Source organism: Silurus meridionalis, chromosome 2 (genome assembly GCF_014805685.1).
Source record: "Silurus meridionalis isolate SWU-2019-XX chromosome 2, ASM1480568v1, whole genome shotgun sequence".
Classification (NCBI taxonomy): domain Eukaryota; kingdom Metazoa; phylum Chordata; class Actinopteri; order Siluriformes; family Siluridae; genus Silurus; species Silurus meridionalis.
Window position 1 is genome coordinate 9,459,732 of NC_060885.1, and position 19,333 is coordinate 9,479,064.

The following is a 19,333-nucleotide window of genomic DNA, read 5'->3' on the forward strand; positions in this document are numbered from 1 at the left end:
TTACTGTGATTCACTTCCATAGAGGCAGAGTATAGAGATAAGGAGGTGAGCCAGCTGGTCTGACTGAAAAATTTAAGTGCTGCTGCATTACTGTTTTTAAGTTTGGGGTGGAATATTAATAAAAGATTTCGTATCCAATGACATTCTGAGATCGCATTTAGATCAGGTACTTTTCGATCTTCACAAAGTAAAAACGATCATTAAACTGAAAAAAAGACAGCAAAATCTAGCCGGAGTGTGGCGCTCGGTGCTCAAGTAACAAAAATGCAATGAGTAAAAGTGAATGCACAAAAATATTATGAGACTTTATGAGAAATTGGGTTGCAGCCTGTTCAGACTGAAGTTACCTTGCCATCTGTACAGGATCTGTACATATGGACGCGTACCCTCATTTAACATATTGCTATTTTAGTATAGTGTAGTACTTATGCACTTCTGGTTAGATGCTTACTGCATTTCATTGGCTCTGTACATTGCACAATGTCAAAGTTGAATCTAATCTATTATAACCTAATCTAATCTAATCTAATTTCAGTACCACACTGACATGAAAGTGATGTCAATTTTTTAAATGAGGAAGGGGTAGCTCAGTGGTTAAGATGTTGTACTTCCAATCAGAAGATTGAGAGTTCAAATCCCACCACCACTAAGCTGCCACATCTGTGCCATTAAACAAGGCCCTTAACCCTCAACTGCTCACTTGTATGAGATAATTGCTCTGTCACTCTGAATAAGGCAATCAACCAAATGCTATAAATGTCAGATTTAAAGTAACTTTTGTGTTGATACTCGGAAAAAAGTCAAACGTACATCACGTGCCGATTACGGAACAAATGTTTGCATCAAAAAGCAGAATATGACATGAAATTCTTGATTAATATAATTCTAAACTTGCTTTCCGACAAATTGTTTCGACTATTCCAAAATATGAACGAATAATTTCCAATCTTGTGTATGATTTCAGGTGTATGACCTGTAAAGTCTCGGCGAGCAGCATTTCCACTCGTCTGCAGGCGAGCGTGTCCACCATGCGGGCCAGCACACGGAAGGGTGTGTTCAACAACTTGTCGACGTAAAGCATGAGCAGAGCTCCAGACTGACTCAGGTGAATTCCCTCCAGACACTGCAGAGTCTTCTTCAGCATCACCGGCTACATAGAAAGAGGAGAGAGAGAGAGAGAGAGAGAGAGAGAGAGAGAATGTGAAAGAGAGAGACAGAAAGACAAAAGGACAGACGGAGAAAGCCTATTAGTGAGGATGTTTTGGAGCACAGAAGAAAACTTACTACCACAGTGAACAGATGAGGATTGGACTAACTAAGTCACTGGTTGTGATGGGTGTGTGTGTGTGTGTGTGTGTGTGTGTGTGTGTGTGTGTGTGTGTGTGTGTGTGAGAGAGAGAGACGTACAGTAGAAAGATTGTCGCAGCGAGACTGGATGGCCTGAATAAAGAGGCCGCTGGCTGCAGAATTGCGATGCACTGCACTGATGAAGTCCTGCACAGGTGGTTCATGCGACAGACTGATCAAATCCCTCACATGGTTCACCGTCAGCCATGTCAGATGCTCTGAATCATGCAGGTTCTGACACTGAGATACACCAGAAAAGGTAACATGTGAGTTAGATTCCAATAGACTGTAAGTGAGACAATTACAATTATTGACTACTCCAAAATATATCCAATTTATCCAGCTGATTTATGGAACTATCGACAAGATTTCAAGGAAATGTGGAAATGTGTGGAAAGCATCCTTAGGAAATGTCCACACTAATAGATTTTCATTTGAAAACACTTATTTTTCTCTCTGTTTTGGCCTTCACTCCACAATGCTTTCTGAAAACACTCTTCAGAGTGTGGACTGAGAAAACGAAGGCTTTGCCACAAAAGAACTGCAAAGTAAATAAACGGCAGACAGAAATGACGCAAGTCGAAGCGTCAAATGGACCCAGATTAGTGATGACGTGGTCTTAAACTGCTTTAGGGTGGAAGCCTCAAGTCAAATCATTCTCACCACATAGTCGCAGAAGAGAATGAGCGCTCCTCTGCGAACAATCTCTCTGTTACACATGGCTTGATTTCCCTCAGGCTTCTGGTCCTCGTCCTCTCCAGACGAGTGAGGGCTTAGCAACTTAGTGCTGGATAAACTGTGCCTCCTAAAGACAAACAAGGAAAAGCTATGGTTAAAACCATTGAAAAGCTATGGTTAACTCAAGGATAATTTTGACCCATACTTGAACAAAGCTTGTTCAATTTATTTTGCCTCACATTAATCTTAACATTAGAAATTAATCCAAATTATTATTCTGAACTGAATGAACTGGATGTGAAAGATCATCGTACCTGGGGGTTTGGTGCACTTCGGACCACCAGGTGTAGTTAGTATAGTTGACTATAAGGAGCACCTGGCACCAGAGCAGCACCAGTGAGGGGTGTGTCGTGATGAGCTGCACCACCAGACCGTTAAGCCCTTCCAGAGTGTAGAAATTTCCCCCCTCTACCCCCTCCACCTTAAGCAGCCGGCTGCCTGCAGCCGTGATGCGCCGGAACATTCCTGTAGGATGCAGCACGAGATGAAAGCGACAAATCTTGCAACTCAAATACAAAAAGAGAAATTTAAAAAAAGGTGATTAAGACTTGTTATGAACTCGTTATAAACCTGATTTGAAGATGTGGATGAGACACATGAGGAGCGTGCCCAGCTGCTGGCAGTAGAAAGTGTGTTGCTGTTCAGTCATATCCACTTTCACCTGCTTACTGGAGATTTCATCCAACAACACACCTACTAACTGCAGAAGGAATCTGAGCGAGGCGCAGAGAAAAGAGATAAAGAATGTTATTTTTAAACAGGCTACAAAATAAAGCTCTTTGTTAAAGTAAACTCACCTGGCGAATGTCTCTTCAGGCAGGAACTGCTGAGTCTCCCCATTGGTCTCTAAATCTGCATCCGGCAGGTCAACTGGAGACGGAGAATCGTTGTCGTGGAGACGGCAGATGGCAGAACAAGACAGAAGATAAGGAGACAGAGACAGCTCTTGGACTCGACACAGAATGATGTCCTCTGTTGACTGGGAGATCAAGACACGCAATATGGCCAGAATCCCAGACACCCAGAGTTGCACAGTGCCAACTGATACCTACAGCAAAGGGCAAAAGATTGTCATGAATACGGACAGAGCTCAGCTCAGGTAATGACGAGTGAAATAAGGGTAAAAGAGTAACACTGAACTTGGCCATAAAATCTATAGATGACAATCAATCAGTCAGTCAAAAAATCATTCATTCATTCAGTCATTCATTCAGTCAGACAAAAAATCAATCATTCATTCAGTCAGTCAGTCAGTCAATCAAAAATTATTCAGTCAGTCAAAAAATCATTCATTCATTCATTCATTCATTCATTCATTCATTCATTCAAAAAATCTGTCTGTCTGTCTGTCTGTAATATGGTTATTTGTAGCACTCTGACCATTGTAGAAGGTGTGACAAACATGCTCTTCAGCAGCATGTCCACTGGTCTCAATGAAGATGGTGCCACGGTCTCAAAGAGAGTGTTCAGCACTCCCAGCGCTTCAGGGGAATCCAGGTGCATCTGTGACAAACCCACAAACACACCCACTCTTCACAGATGTGTCACTAGGAAATAATTACTGGACAATTGCACTGTCGAGCATCAATATCTTACCTGCTGTTTACCAATCATGGGCAGGATTACGTCAGCAATCTGCCGAGACAGCCGTTTCCATTTATCTTCATTCTCCTTATGACACTGCTGCAGGACCAGGATAAACATCTCCAACACCTACACACACAATTCTTTCATCAAAAGAGTTCAGCGCCTCCCAGTAGTACATAAAGCAGACACTGGAGATTGGAGTGCTACCTGGTGGTGCTGTATAAGGCGCAGCAGCATGGACACCACCACCTCTTTCTGAGTCTCCAGCTCTTTGCCGGCATCAGCCTTATTGGAGCCTCGCAGCACGAAAAGATCGTGCACTATAGGCTGTAGAGCAGGGACCGCTGAAAAAGCAAAGAGTTCAAATCAACTTCAGCATCCTGAATTCCGTTCATTAATAATATAGCGCAGTGGGTCACATGGTGTGGTGTGTTTCAAGACAGGCATCACATACCGTGGGTGACCGCTTTTCTGCCACTAGCCATGATGCCGTCACACAGCTGAATAATCTTTGGAATGCTGATGATCTGCTTGGAGTGATAACGCTCATAGGAAAGGAGCACCAGAAAGAAGAAAATATTGGGAATGATTGCCTCAGAATCCCTGTAACGAAGAGAGAGAAAGAAAGAAATGAGGTACCAGAGTTAAAGTAATCCAGAGGAAGTTGTAGAAGGGCCAAATTGTGATGATGATAGGTGTATATTTCAGCATTTTTTCACCAGCACAACTTACCTGAACTGCCCCACCTCAATATATTCAAACTGCTTCAGCACAAAACCAATGAAAACCTGAAACACAATTCAGCATGTGTTAAATTTATTGTCTTTATTTCTGACCCTAATAGTCCTTATGTTTGAAATATGATTGGTGCTTCTTTTATTATTGTACTTGAGACTAATATTATTATTATTTGGCACACGCTCGGCCTAAATTAGAGCCGGCCACTATAAAAACATGGTCTGCAAAACAGGGAGGTGGTGGATAAGTGGTTAAGGCATTGGACTTTGGATCCGAAGATCAAAAGTTCAAATCCCAGCCACAACAAGCTGCTACTCCTGGTCACATAGCTGTATACATGAGATAGACACAAGTCACTCTGAATAAATGATCTAAAGGTAAAGGTAGTGAATGGATTGTTAAAAAGCAACACAAAACCAATAATAAACTCACTTATTTTGTTTATAATCACCTGATTGTATTACACAACATTATATAATTGCGTGATATTTTCTTGTTTTTTATAAGTTAATAAATGTCATTTGAGTCAACGGCGAATATATTTGGGGAATATAAGTGGAAAACTGTGTATAACAAGTTCATTAACACACTAGTGGATCTGAAACTGTGATCTAATAGAAATGCTTCAGCTCGTTGATAAAGCTGTGTGTGTCTCACCTGGTCAGAATCGAGCAGACAGTAGTTGACTCGAAGCTGCACTAGCTGAGCGAGCAGGTCCAGCACTTGCCTCTGCAGCGCCACGCACGTGCTGGTGGTGTACTGCTTCAGTGCTTTGATCACCAGCGGCTCGAAAAGACGGATGTGATTGTGGATGGCATTCTGAAACACGATGTTTATACAACATACAAATACAACAGTATTTACAACCAATTGGTCCGTACTTACACCCTGATCACTCTGTACAGTGTCTTTAACTTTCAGATAACAATAAGGATACTTAATAACCGTGATTTCTCTATCTCTTTCTCTCTTTCTTTTTTTCCTCTCCTCTCTCTCGCTCTCTGTCGAATTAAACATGCTCCTGTTTGTTGAAGTATCTTTTTTATTCATTTTTGTTTCAGTTGGAATCCTCAATATTTATTCCTATAATTTATATATTGATCATTTCAATAAGCGCATTTTCATGAATCAGTAGTGTGTTTTTATTTTTTGTTATAAAGTTACACACTATTTTACATGGAATGTAATGTTTGTTAAATCCAGTATTCATTTTATTAACTATCGCTTGATTAATCGGTTATCGGCAAGTATGATATTGGTAAAAATCTACCTCTTGTTTATTAAATTATTTTTTGCTTTTTGTTGCCACATGATAAGGCTGATTAAATAGCAGCATGTATTATATTGTATATATGCAGTGTGTATGTATGTACAAGCTTTAAGAGAATCCCCAGAAACTGATCAAAATTAAACAACACTGAAAGCTGAAAATCGAGATACTTTTACAATCTTTGAGGTTCTTTACCTTGTCTCCTCGATGTCGTGTTACGTTTGTGATGCTTGACCTCTGCTGATTGGACACTTTCTGCATTACATCAAACCACCTGCAGGTGTGCAAAACCAATGATCTTACCTAAAGTGCAGCGAATGCGATTGAAATCCTAACATGTATGTGTCTCAACTCACCCCGATGCGTCTTGCTCGTTTTCGGCTTGTACCATGTTCCTTAAACTAGCATCTGCGAGGGCCTGGGTGAAATGTGTATACGGTGCCATAAAGCAATAATGATAGAGGCCTGGTCGCAGACTGGACGAGCCCAGACGGAGAGCCTTCCCCTGGGAGCGGCACGGGTATGAGGAAGTCCCATCGTACTGGGAGGCTAGGTTTGTCCCAAACAAGGTTTTAAGCAGCTGAAGGAGAAACATAAAAAAATAATAATAAATCAGCCGACTACTACAGTGCTATTATATGTTACAGATGTATGTATAAGTGTGACAGTGTGAGCATTTAACACACCTGTTGGACACACACTGTAGCCAGAGTGGGTTCCCGTGAGAAACAGGACTTCAGATAACCCAGGATTTCCTCCACACACTGAATACAAAACACAGATGTTAATCTTGCATTCTCTATATCCATATTAACACGTTACACTTCACAAAAATAATCACCATAAACAAATATTCAACCAGCAGTTGGAATGAACCACAGTTACTGGTAACATTCCTTAATATCAACATGTCAAAGTGTAATTTCTTTAATAACTTTTACCAGAGCAATTTGTCAACTTAACTGATTTATTTATCAAATGAAAATACATTTTATCCATTTACAGTGACATCTAACATTGTCCAAGTTCTTGCCAACACTGATGTAATAACAGCGCAGACATTCCTTGTATTATTTTTTAGAAACCAATAAGACCAAGATGTAACTAGAAACCAAGATGAAGCTTGTCATGTGACCTGTAAAAGCAATTCCACAAACTTTCCAAAATCAAGCTTCATATTATGGCACACTGACAATGGAGACTCGTTCTATTTACAGTGAGGAAAATAAGTATTTGAACACCCGGCTATTTTGCAAGTTCTCCCACTTAGAAATCATGGAGGGGTCTGAAATTGTCATCGTAGGTGCATGTCCACTGTGAGAGACATAATCTAAAAAAAAATGTTAATAAAACTATTTATTTGTTTGATACAGCTGCAAATAAGTATTTGAACACCTGAGAAAGTCAATGTTAATATTTGGTACAGTAGCCTTTGTTTGCAATTACAGAGGTCAAATGTTTCCTGTAGTTTTTCACCAGGTTTGCACACACTGCAGGAGGGATTTTGGGCCCACTCCTCCACACAGATCTTCTCTAGATCAGTCCGGTTTCTGGCCTGTCGCTGAGAAACACGGAGTTTGAGCTCCCTCCAAAGATTCTCTATTGGGTTTAGGTCTGGAGACTGGCTAGACCATGCCAAAGCCTTGATATGCTTCTTACAGAGCCACTCCTTGGTTATCCTGGCTGTGTGCTTCGGGTCATTGTCATGTTGGAAGACCCAGCCTCGACCCATCTTCAATGCTCTAACTGAGGGAAGGAGGTTGTTCCCAAAATCTCGCAATACATGGCCCCGGTCATCCTCTCCTTAATACAGTGCAGTCGCCTGTCCCATGTGCAGAAAAACACCCCAAAGCATGATGATACCACCCCATGCTTCACAGTAGGGATGGTGTTCTTGGATGGTACTCATCATTCTTCTTCCTCCAAACACTTTTAGTGAAATTATGACCCAAAAGTTCTATTTTGGACTCATCTGACCACATGACTTTCTCCCATGACTCCTCTGGATCATCCAAATGGTCATTGGCAAACTTAAGACGTGCCTGGACATGTGCTGTTTTAAGCAGGGGAACCTTCCGTGCCATGCATGATTTCAAACCATGACGCCTTAGTGTATTACCAACAGTAACCCTGGAAACGGTGGTCCCAGCTCTTTTCAGGTCATTGACCAGATCCTCCTGTGTAGTTCTGGGCTGATTTCCTTAGGATCATTAAGACCCCACGAGGTGAGATCTTGCATGGAGCCCCAGTCCGAGGGAGATTGACAGTCATGTTTAGCTTCTTCCATTTTCTAATGATTGCTCCAACAGTGGACCTTTTTCACCAAGCTGCTTGGCAATTCCCGTAGCCCTTTCCAGCCTTGTGGAGGTGTACAATTTTGTCTCTAGTGTCTTTGGACAGCTCTTTGGTCTTGGCCATGTTAGTAGTTGGATTCTTACTGATTGTATGGGGTGGACAGGTGTCTTTATGCAGCTAACGACCTCAAACAGGTGCATCTAATTTAGGATAATAAATGTAGTGGAGGTGGACATTTTAAAGGCAGACTAACAGGTCTTTGAGGGTCAGAATTCTAGCTGATAGACAGGTGTTCAAATACTTATTTGCAGCTGTATCATACAGATAAATAGTTTAAAAATCATATATTCCTGGATTTTTTTTTTTTTTTTTAGATTATGTCTCTCACAGTGGACATGCACCTACGATGACAATTTCAGACCCCTCCATGATTTCTAAGTGGGAGAACTTGCAAAATAGCAGGGTGTTCAAATACTTATTTTCCTCACTGTATGTATGTTCTAACAAAAATAAAAAAATATATAGATATACAAAAGGGGAAAAAAGCTAATTTCCTCATTAAAGCTTGAATACAATAATAAAGAATGAAATTCGATGGCCAACTGCTGTAGAAGTAAATAATCATTAATGTGAAACTGTTGTTGAAAATTACAGAGGAAAGAATTTTACCATGTGCGCCAGGTCAATCCTGATCTCACAAATGCTTAAAGAAGACATGAGTAACCTTAATTACATTTTGCTGAATAGTTAAGATAACAGCAAGCTGAATATATTCATAAAGAGTCTTAGTGAGTGTAGGGGGAAGTCAAGAGTCTTTGGTCTTTGGCTGGGTTTATTGTGAATTACTCTCTCATCTCTTTCATTATTTAGTCGAATTTAAAACTCGCCAACAATTACCGCTAGACTTTCACTGTTAATTTTAGTTTTGAGCAACTGAGTTTAAAGTTACAGGAAAATGACTCTGAACTCATATACAATGGGAGATAAAATTGAGGTTAAAGAAAATGTTTAGGGGGGGCTTCCAAATTCCAACAAGTAATTATAAAAGCATTACACATTCGGTCATACTTTGCCAATGTCATGCAGGGTAGCCAGCTCCAACAGCTGGGACAGAACGTCCAGCGCAGACCGCAGAAAGCCGCCAAATTTCTCACTGTTGTTGTGAAGGTCGAGTGTTACCTTGAAAAGACCCACAAGTCAGGCATTACAGACCACCCGTTACAAAGATCTTTTCTTTCTTTCTTTACAATGATGTCCTTTTGAGGTCATATAACCTTCAGATGAATTAATTGTACACCATACACTAAGCTGTCTCACTTTATAGTTGGCGTGAGTGGCCTTGAGCACGTCGTAAAGCTTCAGATAAGGAGGCAAGTGATAAAAGCTGCCCACACAAGTGGACTTGCTCGCTGGAGCTGCTCCTGTGCTGTCCGCCGTTCTGCCTGTGGAAAAACAGCGGAGAAACCAAACGCTCAAAACAAGACTTTCCTTATATTTCTGACATGTTAAAGACGTTTGCAAATTAGAAAATCATATTAACGGTTTTTAGAATGTCAACATATTCCAGAACACTACAACATAACAGCATATGATTGATCCTTCCTATTGAGGTTGGAACGGTACACAAATCTCATGGTTGGGCAACTCCTCTTAGTCATAGATAGTCTCTACCAAGCCCTCTTTCCTCAAGCTGTTGATCATTACCAATTAAATCAAGCTTCACAGTGAATGGAGACAGCAGGTCCCTTTTTTGTTAAGGCTCTCTTTCAACTATTAACAAAATAGCCTGGCAAAGAAAATGCAATGGGACCGACACAATAACTTGTTTAGAAAGGAGTAGGACATGTCAAGTGTCATCTCATCTTACCTGCATTGGAGTCTCCTCCTTTCTTTGGGCTCATGGGAGTGTTACTGGGTTCAGTTGTGTCCTTCTCTTTGCCCTTTCGCCTGATTGGACTCAGGGACGGAGTATTGGCCAGTGATGGCAATGTGGCCTGGGTTTAAAAAAAAATTATAAAAGTGAAAAGGTTTACTTGATTTTTAAACACTATCATACAGCAATTTATAACATGCTGAAACATTGTAACAAATACAGACCTAAAGTCTATACAAAGCAACAACTGTAGTGTGTGCTAGGAACCATTTAAATACAGCATTACCTTCACAGCTGGGCCTGGGGAAGTGTCCTCTAGCACATGTGCACAGATGTTAAGGACCTTTAGCAGGTGTGAAAACAACTGTTCTGCCATAGCAACAAGGGACCGGTCGCTCAGGGCAGGCCACGCCTCTTCCTGTTTGGAGGGAGCCGAGCCGGACTCTTCCTCACCACCCCATGGGCTTTTCATGCACTTTGGCGCAGCAGCTTGAGTTTCAGAATGAAAGAAAGGCACAGATATTAAGCCCACAAGAACAAATTATAAATTTAATAGCACTTTTGTCACATTTCGCTCCTTTTAGCTACCAACTAGGGGGTTAATGGTACACGTATTCAATCCTTTTTACGTGTGGAGCATAATTAAAATCTGAGGTCCGTAAGCAACGTATTAGGTGGCAGACTGCAAATTTGTTTAGTCTCCGCCTTGCAATTTGAGTGCATAAATATTATTATTATTAAACATGAAAACATACACAACAATGCTATAAAAAGGTGTATAAAAAAGAAACGAGTTCTTTTTCTAATTTTGCTTGGTGTTTCACTATGGGAATCGCTTTGGGCATGACCAACTACAGAAGTGCCTATGACACCACGTCTGTCTTGACAGACAGGTCAACCAGAGAGCAGGCTCCGCCCCACCTTTATTACTCAGGTTTATTACTCAGGTCGACCCCTTACAATATCATTCGCGCTTTCTTCCAGTGAGGGACTACATCAAGCTCTCTCAGCACATCCAGTTTCCTGCTGGTTTTTGCTAAACTGTTCGTTGTGTTATTTCCTTTTTATTAAATTACACGGTAGGGACTTAGTAGCATCAAGCTAACTAAAGGCTTCACCTGTCAAGGAGAAGGCTTCGAAGGGCTAACTACCCTGCGAATATCAATAGACTAACGTGTTGTGACGAGTCTCGATTTTCTCTATACTCAGCCATGTCAACGATCGCAGGTGGATGGTAACCTGCACGAGGTATGCAAGTGAGCCCCGGCTGAGCTTGGCCTGCAGTATTTATTTGTACAAAATATTCTAAAATAAAATAGTTTTAAAAATGGTGAAATAAATTGTAATAAACTGCAATCAAAAAAATTACTAGCAATTTTATGATTTGCAATTGAACCGAACTGTGACTTAAAGAGGTACGTACCAAGCTGTGAATTTTGTGTACTGTTAAACCCCTACTACCGACCGATTTAAATTTAAAGCAACAGAAAGCAAAATTAAAAAATATCCATCAGTCTATCGTGTTAATTTGTCCTCTTATAGATTAATAAAAGACTGACTTTCTCACTGTTTTTTGATCACACTGTTCTCTCTCACTCATTCTAATGGTGTTCAACATATCTAATCAGATGCATTGCTAAAAATGTCTAAATGTGCTACAAGCACTTGTGCAGTATTTTTGTGCTGCCATTTACAGCCAAACCATAATTGTTAGGGAGAGGCAGGTGCGCACCAGCAAGCAGGTTTCCAGCCAGAATCAAGGCATCCTGATGGGCAGAGAGGTCCAGTGGGAACCAGGCGGAGGAGAGCAGGGACAGTACCATGCTGGCCACGCCTACAATCAGTGACCTGCGGCTGTCTTCACTGCTGCCACTCTGACTCTGAGATAGACTAGAAAGAGAGCACGGGATATTATTGAAAGCCTGAACCTTTCCAAGTGTTAACAAGATATGAGTTTGAAATAGGTACAGTTTCCTAGACTTTCAGCATTGGTTTGTCTCTCTAGCAGGTACTGCAACACAATAGACATGTTGAAATGTTAGCTAGGAAGTACCAGTTGTAATAAGTAATATTGTATTATTTTTACTTGTTATACTTATATAATATATAATGCATATTATTTGCTTCCACTAAGCCCATATCTATATATTAGTAATTTAATGTACATTTACTTATTATATCTAAATAAAATAATATATAATGTATATTACTCGCTCCCACTAAGCCCATATTTTTCTATTACTTATATATTTTATGCAATACTTATTTTACTTATGTAACATATATAATGTATATAACTTTTATCCCGTTAAGCACACAACTTATGAGTGATGTATCTTACACTGTGAAACGTGTATCTTACAGTACACACTCTGCGCTCACCTGTAGGAGCGTGCTTGGCCGCGGTTTAGGCTGGTTCGGCCGTAATGGAACACCGGAGAGCTGACGAAGCCGCAGTGCCACCCTGTGCTCCAGGTGCACACTGGGAAAGTGAAGGAGAGCAAACATAATGCCTCACAGCAGCCGAACTGAAACAAACAGAGAATGGAAAGCAGTAAATATACAAATTCATGTTTTTTTGCATATCTGAAGAAGTATTAATGCTGTCAGCCTTCTCAAACTTACAGTCAGGGCTCTAGAGGTGGAAGAAGTAAATGCATGGGAGATGGCAGTGATGACTCGAGAAAGGTTGTTCTCCATTGTAACGTCAGAAACGCCTGGCGACAGACTGTATCCTCGATATGTCCTATTAAAAAGCGCATGTGTTGAATTTGTCACAAATATCTCACATGATGTCACGTAATAGCATTAATAGTGTTGTTTTTTTTTACCGTGTGATGGTGCTGACAGTAAACTGAGACGGAGGCTGGGTCTCATGCATTAGAAGCTGCAAGTAAACACTGCTCTGATCACGTGCAATGGCTACCACTGGATCTGCCTGAGCCTGGTCACAATCGTAGAACAACCTAGACACTAGCCTTAAAAGGGACAGACACACACGATGTTTATTTAATAAACTGTCAAGTATAAAAAATATATATAGGATGTTCACGGTGTACAGAGACTGTTGTAAATAAACACTATTGCCAAACTAGATGTGGGAATTAAAGACTATTAACAGACTATAGTCAGGAGAACTCGTTTTTAGATTTGTTAGGTTTTTCTATTGCTCACAGTTGCAAAGTGCTGTATATGAACATATGACTGGTCGCTGGCCTGTCCCTGTCTCTTTATTATCTTGTACATGTGGACATAGGTTTATAGCTGTTTACCTGGTAACAATAGAAGCCGCAACATGTCTCACACGTGGATCGTCGTCGCCAAGAAGATAAAGCACTACGTCCTTAATTACTCTGTCCTGCAGACGCAACAACTGGCAGAAATAGAACGAACACGGAAAACAAATTTGAAACAGTGATTTCAAATAAAACCAAATAAATTGTATATTGCATATGATTGCACTGTACTCTAGAGCAGCAATTCAATTTTTTTTTTCCATCACAGACCATTTCCACTGCGTCACAGGGCAATAAATAAACGTGCATATTATATTACGATGATACATATTAAATAATATGATTTTATTAATAATTTAAGTATGCATAGAAACATTTAACACAATGCAGAATCAGTGGGATATTACTTAGTGGACAAATTGAAAAACTTCAACACTGAACAGGAGGTGAGAGGAAAAAAAGAATGGTAGCTAAACGATCACCTTCGCTGAAGAACAACTCTCGCCCACTGAATAAAAACCATTTAGTCTCTGAGCAGCTCCTTCAGTGACAGAGTGTTACATCTGAAGTGTCTGAAGAAGCGATTACCGAAGGTCTTTTCTCTCTGCTGCTATTAGACTGTACAATCAGAGCTGCTCCCAGTGAACCGGTCACCATAATACACACTGTTATTACTGTGTTTAACTGTGCAATAACACCATGTTAAACGGAGCAATAGTACCTATGTGCAAGTTGTTTAAAGGTGTAACTACAGTATTGTTTGTCTCTTTTTCATTTGCATTTATATACTGTGATGTATATAGTTGTATTATGTCTCTACTTTATATATTTGTATATTTCTTTTCTTTGCTGCTGTAACATAGAAATTTCCCACATTTCTAATTTGTGGGAAATTAGCATAGGCAGAAGTGGCCTTTATATTTTATTTAATAAAACACCTTGCAGACCATGAAAGTCAACAAAATAGAAAAAAAGAATACTTTATCCTTTCTGTGCAGCCCAGTACCAAATGATCCATGGATTTACATTGTACATACATTCATAAAACTGAGCAGCTATGATGTTTGATGCCTTGCTTTAGAGCCCAAGAGAAGCAGCTTGGTGTGGCCTTAAGATCGAACGGCTAAGGTCTTATTCAAGTGCCTTAAGTCCAATGCGTTAACCACTAAGCTACCCCGGCCCGCTGATTGGGGACTCCTGTTTTGGAGGATTTATAAAAAAAAAAAAAAAAAGATACCACTGGTATACCAAAGGAATGAACAGTGACACTACAGCATAAGATTGACCAATGCTGCATTAAACAGACTTGGGCAGGATAGAATAAAATGTACGATTAGCAGTGAGAGTGAGTTGTGTGTAGCCTTACGCCAGTGTAGTGATGCTCTCCTCTGTGCAACTTCTCCGTTTTCCTCTCAAGAAAGCACACTAACCTGCAATCAGGTGTAGCCATGTTAGTCATTAGCACTGCTTTAACAATGTACTGACTAGAGGTCAACTTATAGAGGATTTTACAGATGGCTAGGTTGGATTGTACGTGCCGATAACCGAAAACGATATTTTAAAAAATGGATTCTGGAATAAAAAAATAAAAAAATAAATAAAATAAAAAAATAGTACTGTTATTTTATTACATATAAACATGAAAATATGCTAAATGAAATGTTTTAATACAATTTTTATTAATAAATGGAATATAGCGCTCTCCGTGCAGCACGCAGTCTCGCGTAAAAAAAAAACCAGCACATTCACCTCTAGAGGCCGCTCTCGCAGTGATTTTTTTTTTTTTTTTTGCAGATAGCTAGTAGTGACGACAAAGAGAGCAACCTAAACTTCCAATTCATCTTACCGAAAGTCCACTTCTGCCAGGGTTTCCAGCAGCTCGTTACGGACCAGCCAATAAGAACAATCCCTCAGGGTCAGGAGGTTAATTAAGAGCTGCAAACCCAGCTCGCTATAATTGCTGCTGCATAGAGCCATGATACAGTGCTGAAACGAGAAACACACCACCATACACGCATTTGAGAATACTTTTGTTTTTTGCGTTTCATATCGACGAGCTGGTCGAGTGCATTGCCATGGCATGTACAGTACAGGTTCTTACCCTCACAGCCGAACAGGCCATCTTACACGTCACTGAGGACTCGTCCTTCAGACTGCGCTGTAATAAGGGTACAATATCTTCCAAAGACACTTTGTTCCCTGAGACAGTAAGGGAGGATTGAAATTGCTTGTGAGAAATGCAGAAAATACCAACACAAAAATTAAGGTTCTGAAATGAAATCAGTTGAAACATTCAGGCTGGAATTTCCCTCTCACCTGTACAATTCCCCTAATGAACAGCAAATTCTCTTGTCTATATTTATCCTTCTCCTACTTAGCACGTGGTTTCTCTGCAATTCTTACCAGTGGTACTGTGGAGGCGTGCAAGCCACGAGTCCGTGCTGAAGCGAGTCTTGAGCAGGATGGCTTGAATCAAAGCTCCACACAGTATAGCTGTAGCTCCCCTAATCTGAGGATCCCCGTGCTCAATGTACTGCAGGATGTCACTGATGTACTGCTGCTCTGTTAAACAAAGACCCCAGAACATCTTAGAGTTTGTCACCATAATAGGATCAAATTTAGCTTAGCATTGTGGAAGACATTAAAGAAAAGAAAGAGAACTGTCAATCTGTTTTAGAGCCACATTCCGCTGGCAGACAAAAGATAAAAAAAGTGTAGGTTAATTTGTATTGTAGGTCCAAAACTGCACAGCAATTTAACAATGCAGCAATCCACATTATGAAGTATTGGTGAAGTCTATAGAGTTTGAATACAGATTTTGGCAATATCATGCAAAAAATTATTTATTCATCATGTTTTAGACTAAATTCACATTTATGCCACACATTTGGCATTACAATTAGAGGTCGACCAATAGAGAAATTTACTGATAGCTCGATCGGATCGTACTTGCCGTGAACCGATTAATCAACCGATAGTTTTTCAAATGGATACTGGATTCATGAAAAAAAAAATTTAACTGTGTAAAATTTATTACAAAAATAAAAAAACAGTAATGAGTCATGAAAATGTGCTAAATAAAATAAAGATGAATATATTAATGAATAAATATAATTATATATTAATACATTATAAATAATAAATATAATATAGCGATCTCCGTGCAGCGTGTAGTCTCGTGTGTAAAAACAAACAGTAATTCAGTCAGTCAGTAATTCACCTGTAGAGGGTGCTGTCATAATGGCAGTGGACCGTAAGCCAGAAAAACAGTCGGTAGGGACTTTTGCCGATAGTCCCAGCAATCAAATATCAGTGCTGATTAATCGGCAATTGTTTGGTCGATTATCGAATTTATATACTTAAGCAACCGAGACTGAAGGGCCTTGCAGTGGCAGCTTGGTGTTACTGGGATTTGAACTCACGACTTTCCGATCAGTCCAACATCTTTACCAGTTCAACAAAGCACTTAGTTACAACCAAAAATAGTTGAAATACATAACAATAAGCATTAGAGGTCGACTGATACGGGATTTTCTCTGGCTGATGCTGATATATAAAAATCGTGGCAATCAATGGCCAATATATAATGTCGATTTTTTTGAGTCGAAATGTTTTTCCGATTTTCTTTTTCTCCCTTTCATCTCATAAAATCTAATAGTTAATAAATAAGACATGATACAGAAAATTGCTAACAATTTAAAAAAGTTTCAAAAAGTTATTCTTATTCTTTGTCCAAATGTAGTATCATATTTAACCAAGGAAATATATAAGGCTAAATTAAAACAACTGATAAGAATTGAAATCCCGAGACACACCAAGCTATAATTTGTATAATTCGTGTTGAGCAACGGCAGAGCAAAAAAAAAAAAAAAATCCCAATAAGTCTATTTTAAATAAGCATATTTATTTAGCCAAACCTTCAGTCAGTAGGTTTTTCATCTCAGGACATTTTTCTTGTCATAGGGAGGACTTATAAGGGATATAATCAGAGGCACAAATGTAGAAATGCATACTTTATAACCTCTGTGTTTTGGGACAATGTCCATTGCTTTAAAAGTGATCTAAAAATAAAACGGAATTAAACTGAATATTGTATATAATACTGGTCCAAACATATTCCAGTGTCTTACCATCCGCCTGCTGTCCATCCACTGGCCCCAGGTAGATTCTGTTAAAAAACGTTTCAGGGAGAAGAGCTGCTGCTGCTCCTACGCAACTGACGGCTAAAGCCTTCACGCTCACACGGACCTCCTTGTCAGGAACCAGCCCTGCAAAACGCATAATAAAGCGTCATAACCCGAGAGACGAAATATTTTATTTATAATTTTAGCGTACAGTTATTACCGTTTCGTTGGCCGGTGAGCAGAAAGGAAGCAGACAGCAGCCGCACACAGTGCACCAGCGGCGCCTCCGCCGGGTCGGTGTAGTGTCCGATGTCCCCTTTAACCCTTGATAACTATGAGAAACAGATAGAACGTGCAAATGTCAAATGCGTTTTCAGCGTTAGTGAAAAAAAAATTAAAACGTAGCAGTCTAAATCAGATGTCCAAAATTTTAATGAAGGACAAACAGCAGGTAAGCAAAGTTACAAAAAATGTTCCTGTAGAATAGAAAAATAACCGATGACAAATGCTTACTGAACTGTTTTATACCACCAATAAAATTAATGTTAAACAAGACATGCATGAAACAAAAAGTCTGTTTGGGTGTATGAAGATAATGGAGAATGGAAAACACAAAGTATTTATGAACACGACACATACTTTTATTTATAATCTAACACTGCACTTGGTGTGAGTTTTAACCTTGTTGTCGAGGTCCACTGGCTCCAGAACCTCTTCCTTTGGTATAAAGCGATCCACGCTGCTATCAGAAGCTTGCCTGTTGTGGCCTTTACCATCCAGTAGGTGGGGTTTGCTCAGTGCTGGCAAAAAAAAAAAATAATAATAATAATTTTATTTTTTGGCAAAAAATATCACATCAGATTAAATGATTTATTAAGATAAAAAATTAAGGTTTTTAAGAGATGACTGAAGGCAACTGGCACAATAAATGCCACATAAAAACTGCAGTAAAATAATTGTTAGAATGCTGTATAATAGAAGTCGACCAATTAATCAGTTTTGCAGATTAATCGTCACCGATAGCTGATGGCTGAAACTATCGGCATAAATCCATACCGATAGTTTTTCCATCTTCCGGTCTGCTGTCATTATAAGAGCAGCCTCTAGAGGCGAATCACCGATACTGCATGTTTTTACACGTGAGACAGCGTGCTGCACGAAGAGCGCTATATTATATTTACATTTATTATTAATCATATAATTATATGTATTAATTAATGAAGCACAATTTCATGTTTCAGTACTTTATTTTATTATTAAAGTTCAGGACTATTTTTTTTAGGGATGCACCGAATATTCGGCCACCGAAAATTTTCGGCCGAAAATGGCCCAAAAGTGCACAACACGGCCGAAACAGTTTGTTGTGATGACGCAAACAGAAACCGCGGCCCGCACGTGCATGTCTAAAACAACATGTCTGCGGTGTGGACGTATTTCAGTATATCTGAGAAAGACCCACGGATAGCGATGTACAAAACACGTAATTCCGAAATTTTAAGAGGGGGTGCGTCTGCAAAAACTTTCTCCACGTCGGGTTTAATTTATCACCTGAAATCCAAACATCCCGATCGCTATGCTGAATATGAGAGGAACGCGGCACAGAAAAGCAAAACCTCTCCGAGCATGCGCACTCCGTCTGTGGTGGACGTTTTTGAAAAGGCAGGAAGTTTCCCAGTGATAGTGTTGTATTGTATCTTTAAGCAGTTGCACTTGTTCTGAATGCACTTTGTTTTTATGAAAGAACATATTTAATTTTACAACCTTTCAGCAGGCCAGAAAGCCTGTACATTATTATTTAATGTACACGAGTGCATTTAAGTTAAACATTTAAGTTTGAATTTTAATTTATTTTATCCTGTGCATTGTTGCAATGTGCTATAAATTAATATTTTCATAAATTGTAATTGATTTATTCTTTGAAACTTTAATATTAATTTATGCAATTGAAATGCCTTGATTTTAGTAAGTTTAGTACACAGTCATAGCCATTAATGCAATGGTCATAATAATTGGCATAATTTCTTTCGGTGTTTCGGTTTTCAGCCTTGCTTTCCTCTTTTTCGGTTTCGGCCAAGAATTTTCATTTCGGTGCATCCCTAATTTTTACATGGTGTGTTATGTTTGT

At 39.5% G+C, this 19,333-nt stretch overlaps 1 protein-coding gene across 6 annotated transcripts in view; it reads right to left on the bottom strand.

Annotated features, from left to right (window-relative positions):
* Positions 1–19,333, bottom strand: part of htt (huntingtin) — a 60,115-nt gene that overhangs the window by 22,420 nt on the left and 18,362 nt on the right. For all 6 annotated transcript variants that reach the window (XM_046867199.1, XM_046867191.1, XM_046867180.1 and 3 more), the window contains 31 exons: positions 17,890–18,008; positions 17,429–17,540; positions 17,215–17,352; positions 15,488–15,646; positions 15,186–15,283; positions 14,931–15,070; positions 14,451–14,514; positions 13,121–13,221; positions 12,680–12,826; positions 12,474–12,594; positions 12,231–12,376; positions 11,581–11,738; positions 10,135–10,337; positions 9,843–9,969; positions 9,293–9,417; positions 9,044–9,154; positions 6,367–6,444; positions 6,037–6,260; positions 5,876–5,954; positions 5,068–5,229; positions 4,405–4,460; positions 4,127–4,275; positions 3,880–4,016; positions 3,682–3,798; positions 3,466–3,588; positions 2,883–3,133; positions 2,656–2,798; positions 2,340–2,550; positions 2,011–2,152; positions 1,408–1,587; positions 974–1,150 (listed from right to left, as the gene is read on the bottom strand). In XM_046867199.1, the coding sequence (XP_046723155.1) occupies positions 974–1,150; positions 1,408–1,587; positions 2,011–2,152; positions 2,340–2,550; positions 2,656–2,798; positions 2,883–3,133; positions 3,466–3,588; positions 3,682–3,798; positions 3,880–4,016; positions 4,127–4,275; positions 4,405–4,460; positions 5,068–5,229; positions 5,876–5,954; positions 6,037–6,260; positions 6,367–6,444; positions 9,044–9,154; positions 9,293–9,417; positions 9,843–9,969; positions 10,135–10,337; positions 11,581–11,738; positions 12,231–12,376; positions 12,474–12,594; positions 12,680–12,826; positions 13,121–13,221; positions 14,451–14,514; positions 14,931–15,070; positions 15,186–15,283; positions 15,488–15,646; positions 17,215–17,352; positions 17,429–17,540; positions 17,890–18,008 (4,298 nt within the window). The remainder of the gene's footprint in view (positions 1–973; positions 1,151–1,407; positions 1,588–2,010; positions 2,153–2,339; positions 2,551–2,655; positions 2,799–2,882; positions 3,134–3,465; positions 3,589–3,681; positions 3,799–3,879; positions 4,017–4,126; positions 4,276–4,404; positions 4,461–5,067; positions 5,230–5,875; positions 5,955–6,036; positions 6,261–6,366; positions 6,445–9,043; positions 9,155–9,292; positions 9,418–9,842; positions 9,970–10,134; positions 10,338–11,580; positions 11,739–12,230; positions 12,377–12,473; positions 12,595–12,679; positions 12,827–13,120; positions 13,222–14,450; positions 14,515–14,930; positions 15,071–15,185; positions 15,284–15,487; positions 15,647–17,214; positions 17,353–17,428; positions 17,541–17,889; positions 18,009–19,333) is intronic.